Source organism: Mobula hypostoma, chromosome 2 (genome assembly GCF_963921235.1).
Source record: "Mobula hypostoma chromosome 2, sMobHyp1.1, whole genome shotgun sequence".
Lineage (NCBI taxonomy): Eukaryota > Metazoa > Chordata > Chondrichthyes > Myliobatiformes > Myliobatidae > Mobula > Mobula hypostoma.
In genome coordinates this window covers 192,125,157-192,134,649 of record NC_086098.1, presented here as the reverse complement: position 1 = coordinate 192,134,649, position 9,493 = coordinate 192,125,157, and the positions used below count along the sequence as shown (strand labels likewise).

The 9,493-nt window shown below is 37.8% G+C and overlaps 1 protein-coding gene across 1 annotated transcript in view; it reads right to left on the bottom strand.

Moving 5' to 3' along the window:
- Positions 1 to 1,467: 1,467 nt before the first annotated feature.
- The window catches only part of commd7 (COMM domain containing 7), a 29,963-nt gene continuing 21,937 nt past the window's right edge, over positions 1,468 to 9,493 (bottom strand). Inside the window, exons 7-9 of the mRNA XM_063041303.1 lie at positions 8,674 to 8,723; positions 4,017 to 4,065; positions 1,468 to 3,922 (exon numbers count right to left, since the gene is read on the bottom strand). Of these exons, the coding sequence (XP_062897373.1) occupies positions 3,846 to 3,922; positions 4,017 to 4,065; positions 8,674 to 8,723 (176 nt within the window). The 3' untranslated portion in view covers positions 1,468 to 3,845. The remainder of the gene's footprint in view (positions 3,923 to 4,016; positions 4,066 to 8,673; positions 8,724 to 9,493) is intronic.

The window sequence follows — 9,493 nt, the reverse complement described above, 5'->3', positions numbered from 1 at the left end:
CACTTTCTTCTGCGGAAGCTGACATCCCAGCATTCTACTTTTGTTGTTGGTTATGCTAAAAGTGTTACCAGTGAGCACAGTATTCTAGTTAAAATCATCACCATTAGCGCCTAGACAATGGGTGCTGTGGGGATTCATTTTCAAAGTTACATTCCCAAATTTTATCACAGTTCAGTGAGTTTAAGCAGCAAATAGGAGCTGACTAGATAAAGCCACACATTTGTTTAGTTTGTACTGCAATAGATAGCAAACAGGAGAAGCACACCTCGCTTCAGCATAAGGGGAAAAAATAAGGGTGTATATTACTACTTGCTACTTAGTGATCCTTTAAGAATATGACCCAATGAAACCCACAGTATTCCTTGTTCAAAAACTGTACAAATTCTCTGCTTGGTACACGTATGATAAATGATTACTTGAAGGATGTGGTGTGCAACAGCTGCAAAACTGCAACCTTAATAGAAGCTTGCCAGCAGCAGAGGCAAGGAAAATTGAGAAAATAAATTAGCCTCATAGATATATTACATTAGATACTTTACCCTAGATTATAATTATGCAAGTACAGATTGGCGCACGTAACATCAGTCAGTACATTTCAAGGTACTGCACTGTATCAGTGTTGAGACATTTCTTACACCTCATTTAAATATTTTGCCAAACTTGAATTATAAATCATGTTATCAAAAGTTGATTTAAAGCCATGTTCTTGTGTAATCATGCTTATGAAATTCAAGATGTATAAACGACATTGAATTTGTGCTTTGCAAAAAGGAGTTATTAAAATCTACATTTTAAATGCTGAGCATTTGATCAACGATTTACTTAAATTCCTTAACAACGAGATAAATACGATGTGTGATTAAATATGATGACATTTGTAAAAGTTTAAAATGCTTTTAAGTTTGTATCAGTTCTACTGATTTTAGATTTTGATGTCAGATTAATTGTCCAAATCTTGTGCGGAGAATTCATGTTATAACAGGCAAAGCAATTTTAGTACAAAAATAGTGTAAAGCTACTTAACCTACAAGGGGTGATTGATAAGTTTTTGGCCTAAGGTAGAAGGAATCAATTTTAGAAAACCTAGAACATTTATTTTTCAACATAGTCCCCTCCTACATTTACACACTTAGTCCAGCGAGCGTGGAGCATATGGATCTTGGACCTCCAGAAAGTGTCCGCAGATGGATGATTGATAAGTTTGTGGCCTAGGGTAGAAGGAGATAAGTTATACAGCTCTCGCTCATTACATGCACATTCAGGTCAACGCTTTCAGTGATTATGCAGAAAGTTTGAAGTTAATAACTCATCAGGGGTGATTGATAAGTTTGCGGCAGGAGATGAGTAGATGCATGCTTCCAGAACGTAATAGTATTATCAAATGGAGATGTGAGGACACGTAACTCAGGATATAAGGAGGTAAATAAGATTGAGAGAGGAAGGGCAACAGTACAACTTATGTTTTTTTTTATTGATAATGCTCATCTGTACAGCACTAATCTTTACAGCTGCGACTCTAATTCGTCTTTCTGAATTTATTAGAATTAAGATTATACATCAGGTTGCATAATTTATGTTGAATAAAAATTAACTGATTTGTTTGCTTTGTAGACAGCAATAAATTAAAATATTAAATCTTTATGCTGGTGGATGATGGGTTGTATACACATAGCATGCAGGAATCGTGTGATTGGGGAAAGGGGGATGGGAGGTTTATTATGTAGTCAGTCATAGCATGTGTCACAGTTCCAGAGAAGCAATTAAGCATCCAAAAAGAATTTATCATCTGCCAACAGCATGCAGGAAAGGGTATAATCTGTAATGAAAGGCAGTTTCCCCCTCCCCCACGCAGCACAACTGAAAAAAAAATGCATTCACTGCTCTGGATTTGTTTTTTCCTTATTTCACGTTACTGATGAACCAGAAATTCAAAATTGTTTTACTGATAGGTGTGTAATTAATCAAAAAATGCTTACACCTCAAAAAAATTACAAAATAAAATAACCTGGATAAAATTTGGATTTTAAACTTATTTTTTTTATACAATAAACATACTGTGTGCTTTAAAATGTCTGTGTTAAAAGTTTACCTTTTGTATCCAAGAGATTCATGTCACTAGAATATGATATGAATCTCTTGGATACAAAAGGTAAACTTTTAACACAGACATCCAGGTTAAATGTTTTTAAGGTGCAATTGACACCATGATTTTAACATCAGTCCCATATGTTTTAATTTACATTGATACTAAGGTTGTAAGGTTAGTCTAATTAAAGTCCAACGCAGAAGTAATTCCTGGACTTTAGTTTATGAGATGTTCCAGACAGACAGAATGGTGGACTCCCTGGCTGAAAACCTTCAAGCAGACCAAAAGTGCAATAACTTATCAGGCAGGAATACCTTATGTGAGCAGTCTTAGTTGTTTCAGGGTCTGCATCTATTATCATAAAATGTATTTGTATTCAGTGACAAAGTTAGTATGTCACTCATATTCGTATGTCATGGGAGCAGAACTAGACCATTTAGTCTTTTGAGTCTGCTCCGTCACTCCATCATGGCTGATCCATCATCCATTCTCCTGCTTTCTTCCAGTAACTTCTGATGCCCAATTAATCAACAATCTACCAACCTCCACCTTAAGTATAACTAATGACTTCGCCTACACAGCCATCTGTGGCAATGAATCCACAGATTCAACATCCTCTGACTGAAGAAAAATTTCCTCATCTCTATTCTAAATGGACATCCCTCTATGCTGACATTGTGCCACTCTATCTAGCACCATTAAAACACTCCTCATATGTTAACCCTTCCATTCTTGGAATCATTCTCATAACCTCCTCTGGAACTTCTCCAATGTCAGCACATCTTTTCTTAGATAAGGGGCTCAAAACTGCTCACAATATTCCAAATGTGGCCTGACTAATGCCTTACAAAGCCCAAGAATTATATCCTTGCTTTTATATTCTAGTCCTCTCAAGGTGATTGCTAACATTGCATTTGCCTTCCTTACGGCCGACCCAACCTACAAGTTAATTCATTTCAAACAGGAAATCAAAACAGTCATTGTTAGATACAAGAAATAGTTTTCAATTCCCAGCTGGAAATTAGAGACTCATCGGACATTCAATTCTTTTATACGTTTCATAATTGTATATTTAATTAGATTATGTTATACAGTATAATTGACTAATTAAATATTTGACTATTTCATCCTTAACATAACGGAGAGCTCCAACAGACATATAGAGCAAGACTTGCGTCAATTATTATCCTTGCGACATCACATGCATACTTTTGATAATCGTAGTCATCTTTTATTTCGGGGAACCGGATATTATTTTTGAACAAAATAGCTACAGCTTATAGTAACTGAAGTGAGTACCAGCAGATAAAGTTTTTCTTTTATACACCTTTTTGAGCCACACCTAAGTTACAAGAGTTCACTCAGAGTTCTTGTTCACAATGATAACCCACTATTTTGGCAATCACAATAGCAAATTGACAGCTATGAAACAGTAACTGTTTAATAGCTTCCAGTTTTTATTTTACTAGTTTTAATATTAATTCTATATATTAAACTAAATTCCACTTTGACTGAGTCACTGAGAGTTCCACTCTCAGCAAATTCTCAAATTGACTTTTATTTACACAGTATTTATGACAAAGCAGAAAATGAACACTTATCTCAAAAACAGAATATCTTGATTTAGATAATAGTTAAACTATGTTATCAAATAATTCATTGGAACAGTAGAAAAATCAAATGGATTCTATTCAGAGGTCAATGTATATGCAATTTCTGGACAAGTAGAAAGGACTTTTGTTTAAATTGAAGCAGTAATTTAACCAAAACATTCAAGGCTCATCTTGGCTTGTTCCATTTCATGCAGGAAGTTATAAAATTGTGGTAAAGTCAACTCTAAACAAACAAAAATAAAAATACATTAGTGATTATCTTAAACAAATATAAACAAAAAAAAATGCACATAAAATTAAAGAATGTGTATACTAACCCATGTAAATAATTTCACTTTTGTTCCCCTTCTTGATTACTAACTTTAACTGAAATTTTAAAAATACCAAAATTAGTTACACCATGAAGCCTGTGAGATTGCTGAATAACTCGTGCAATTTCTTATTATATATATTTACAAGGCAAATCTGAGAATAAGTTGATTAAATAGTTACTCAGTGATCATTTTAAAAGATACAGCGGTAATCAGAGGTCAGAATTTATCATGATGTTAACATGGAAAAAATAGCTTCTGTTGTCTGCAAACTTAGTAGCATTAATCTTGTTTTGCCTTATTTTTGGATACTGTTTTAAAAATATTTTCAATCCTTCCTTCCTTCTCTAATATTCTCTTTTTTCAAGCAGCTATGTAAGGCATTAGATCATTTTCCAAATGCCCTCTCAATCTTTCAGTGACATGAAAAATTTAAGATCACTTGTGAATGATATTCTCCAAGTCTATCTTCCTACATAGAAAAAAATCTTGCCAGTGCTGTCTTCATTATTTCTCTTTGAAGGTTCACCATGCTGGAAACAGAACTCTCCTCCCCTTGACACTTTCGTAGAATCCTGGACTATTCTTTAATCTGTGGTTTGGAAATTTGAGGGATGTTTAAATTCTGCCCCAAAAGGTCACCTCAAACGATGCTTCAACTCTATGTATGAATATAATTTTACAGGAATAATTTTTTTGTAACTAATGATTTCTGCATAGTTAATAGAATAAATTGTAATGTTGGCACTCCTTATATATAACAATTCAGAGTCCCACAAATTATCACTATCTATGATCCTGCAGTCTTTCCAAGTTCTGTAGCTTCCCAAGCTTATGCTATCTTTCCTACAATTTCATGTTTGAATTCTCCAGTCAGGTTTTATACCATGTCAACAGCACTGAGATGCCCCTGACCAACGTAACAAATGGCATTCCATCTTTTTATCCTTCTTATTCTGTCCTAGCCTTTGACAGATGGCCACACAATCTTCTTAAAACTCTTACATCATCCACTGGCTCTCTGGGTTCCATTCTTAGCTCTCCTGAAATGCCAGAGAATTAATTAGCTTAGTTTTCTGGTGAACGCAGCATCTCTAGGAAGAGGTACAGTTGACGTTTTGGGCCGAGACCCTTCGTCAGCGTAATGAAGGGTCTCGACCCGAAACGTCGACTGTACCTTTTCCTAGAGATGCTGCCTGGCCTGCTGCATTCACCAGCAACTTCTATGTGTGTTGCTTGAAATTCCAGCATCTGCAGATTTCCTCGTGTTTGTGTAGCTTAGTTTTCTGTCTCCCTTTCCACTTCTGAACTAATACTTCTGGTATCTCATCAACAAGTCAACTTCTACCAAACATGTCTGCAGATAACTACCCAGTTCCCCCCTTTTTTTCTTTGAAAACAGCCTTCTTGAATTCTCCACTATTTCTATAAACTGTCATACCTCATGCCGGATGTCCTGTACAATAAAACAGAAATTTTCTCTAACTAAATATTGGGAAGTCATCAGTTTATCTCCTAGTCAATAAGTTCTGGCCACTGATTCAATTTTTTTCCATGAACAATGGTAAAGCTAATCTAAAGTTATACTATTTTGGTATTTTGACTAACCATGAGATGAACTTTGGCACCATTATCACTAAAACAACCTGCTTCCATCTCTGTGATTTAGGCTGAATCTCAGAATCAGAATCAGGTTTAACATGTCGTATGTCATGAAATTGGTTGTTAGGCAGCAGCAGTAAAATTTTATATATATATGTAAAAAAAAGTTAAATTAATTAAGTAGTGAGGTAGTGCTCATGGGCTCATTCCGACAGCCCAATCAGTGGCAGGAGTAGGCCACAGTGGTGAGATCTCCCGCAGGTTGTGATGCTTGTTTAAAAGGAGAGCTTCGCGGGTCTTCAGGCTCATTCCGATGGCCCAATCAGTAGCAGGAGAAGGCCACAGCGATGAGGTTTCTTGAAGGTCAGCGACGCTTGTTTAAAAGTACAGAAGGGACAAGCAGGACGACCATTGTCGAGGCTGCCATCGTTGGGAGTAGGCCAGTGGTGAGAGTAGAAGTATCAGGCTTTGGCTTGAACGAGGCACTGGCTCTCGGGTAAGCTTCTGTTAAGGTTCCTTTTTTCTCCCCCCCTTACTGTACCTAATGTAGCAAATGGCTGCTGTGTGTTCTTCATGCCGGATGTCTCCCAGGGAAATACACCTGTATGAAGTGCATATAGCTGCAGCAGCTGGATGACCTTTGGCTTGTACGGGAGAGTGAGTAGATAATCGATCAGAGTTACAGGGAAGTAGTCACCCCAACGTTGCAGGAGGCAACCATCAGGAGAAATGAAAATGTGAATAGGCAGTTAGCACAGAGCAGCCCTGTGGCCATTCCCCTCGAAAATAAGTATATTGTTTTGGACACTGTTGTGGAGTGGAGGATGATCTCTCAGGGGAATGCCACAGAGACTGGGTTACTGACTGAGCATAGGTCCATGGTGCAGAAGGGAAAGAGGGAGAAGAGGGAAGCAGTAGTGATAGGGGACTCAATAGTCAGGAGAACAGACAGGAGATTCTGTGGATGTGACAGGACACGCTAGGATATGTTGCCTCCTAGGTGCCAGGGTCAGGGAGGTCTTGGATCGCACAGGTCACAATTTGGAGAGGGAGGGAGAGCAGCCAGATGACAGGTACATTTGGTACCAATGACTTATGAAGGAAAAGCAAAGAGGTCCTGAAAAGAGAATCTAGAGAACTCGGTGGAAAGCTGAGAAGCAGAACCTCCCGGGTAGTAATTTCTGGATTGCTGCCTGTGTCATGCGTCTTTTAAGGCAGAGCTTGATAGGTTCTTGATTGGATATGACATCAAAGGTTGTAGGGAGAGGGCTGGGGAGTGGGACTGAGGAAAGGAAAAAAAGGATCAGCCATGAATGAATGGCAGAACACCTGATGGGCCAAATAGCCTAATTCTGCTCCTATGTTTTATGGTTCGACGTCCATTCAGAAACCTGACGGCAGAGGTGAAGTGTGTTCCTGTTGAGTGTATGCATTCATGCTTCTGTACCTCCACCCTGATGGCAGCAATGAGAAAAAGGCATGTCCTGGGTGATGGGGGTCCATAACGATGGATGCTTGAACATCGATTCCTCGAACTTCTGGTAATCCCGCACTCCTTCACCATTCCCCATCTCCCCTTTTCCTCTCTCACCTCATCTCCTTGCCTGCCCATTACCTCCCTCTGGTGCTCCAACCCCTTTTCTTTCTTGCATGGGCTTCTGTTCTCTCCATTGGACTTGCCCTTCTCCAGCCCTGTGTCTCTTTCACTGATCCACTTCCTAGCTCTATACTTCATCCCATCCCCTCCCAGTTTCACCTATCACCTTGTGTTTCTCTCTCCCCTCCCCCACCTTTTAAATCTACTTCTCATCTTTTTTTCTCCAGTCCTGCCGAAGGCTTTCGGCCCAAAATGTCGACTGTACTTCTTTCCATAGATGCGGCCTGGCCTGCTGGGCTCCTGCAGTGTTTTGTGTGTGTTGCTTGGATTACCAACATCTGCAGATTTTCTCTCGTTTGTCAAGCAAGATTATCTTGGCAGGTTGTAAGAGTGAAAGAAGTTTCTGCAATAAAGAGGGTGAGAGGCCAGAGAAGAATTTGTGAACAGAGGTATTTCTTAAATAGAATCCAGTGGAAGTCAGAGAGTACAAGAGTAATGGGAATGCAACTTGGTGCGATTAGGGACAAGAACCACAATTTTGCATGACATCAAAAATGAGGAATGTGAAAGATGGGAGTCAGGCAGTGGAACAAATGGACATGCGGGTGCTCTGGTGGCATATCAAGTGTGGCAGAAAGCAGGTTGGCTAATGTTAGAATGATCAAGATTAGTTGTTTTATGCATGATATGGTATGCAGTCTAAAGCTCAGCTCAAGGTTAAATATGAGGCTCAGCCTCAAGACAAGGATAAAACTGGCATTTGGGGAAAACAGGCATTAAACAGGCATTTTTCCCAAAGTATTGCTGGATGGACTTTCTGTTTTTTGAGTACTGGATGTCCAACGGAGAGTTTGACAAACACAAGAAAATCTGCAAATGCTGGGAATCCAAAGCAACACACACAATTTGATAGTTTGACCGCTAAGAGCAGATGATTCGAGGACAGTGGTGGTAAGGTAGATGTGGGATGTTTTCAGGGTACATCTGAAAACAGACTTTATGTTCTTCAAAGGCATTGTTGAAAATAAAAAAAAGTTAATGACAATTAATAGGATGCCATGATATATCCTTGGGAGCTATTAGGCATGATATCCAGGAATGGGTAGCGAGCCAGTATAGGCAATTCTCTGGCTACATTCAGACAGATAAAAATGATGAAACAAGTCACAACCAACTAGATGATATAAAAAAGGAAGTGCTGAAATATTAGCAGCACTATGATAGTAATCTTATTTAGGAAACTCAAAACTAAAAAATGATTCAAAACTCAACTTTAAACATTAAAAGGCTAGACTTGTTGCTTAGATTTGCTTAATATAGTTGCTATTTTTCCACAAGCTATTTAGTTAGCTTCATTAAGAATAAAGACTGTGTACTCAATCACAGGAGAAAATGGATGGTGATATAATTGAGAACAAAATGATATATTGATGCAAGATTATTATAAAATAATAAAAGGATTACCTGTAAAAATATGCTACCAACTTTTTGAAGCTCACTGCTCCCTGCAGTTACTGAAAACAACAAAGAGAATGATGATAAGCTAATACTTCCATTGTTCATGCTTATGCTTTTGCCTTAAACAAAAATGCAATGAATATTAAATGCCAGTAATAAATATGCATTTTTAGATGATTTCTTTAAAAGAATTCAAACTTTTCAAAGAAGACAAACATAATAGTTTAAACTGCCCTGGAATGATTCAAGAACTCTCAAACTACTTTTGTTTGTAAATACAACAGCCAAAAGGAAAACCCGAGTATCAGCAAGTTTACAGTGAAATCAAAGCCCTCACACATCTTTCTGATAGGATTGTAAAGTGCTCTTCTTTAATAAATCAGAATAAATTGACAGCTGCAGACTAAACTTTGAATCCAGAATATACTCTACACAAGAGGCACAGATTCATACTAAACAATTTAAACATTTTACACATCACCCATGTTATTGATTCAAAGAACATTATCAAAGTATATATGCCGTATACAACCCAGAGATTCATCTTTCCGCAAACAGCCACAAAACAAAGAAAGCTATGGAACCCAATCAAAGGAAACCATCAAATCCCTCATCAAAAAAATAAATTGCGCAAGATGGCAAAAAGAAAGAGCCTATATAAAATACCAGCCCACAAAGTAATCAAAAGAGTCTAGGCATATTCTGTTCAGTTTAATCTAGCATTACACCATTCATTATCTGTAGGCTGCCCAGATCAAAATCACACAAAATGGTGACATAAAAAGAAGCAACCAGAAACTTCTGAAGTCATTAGGAAGCAAAATTT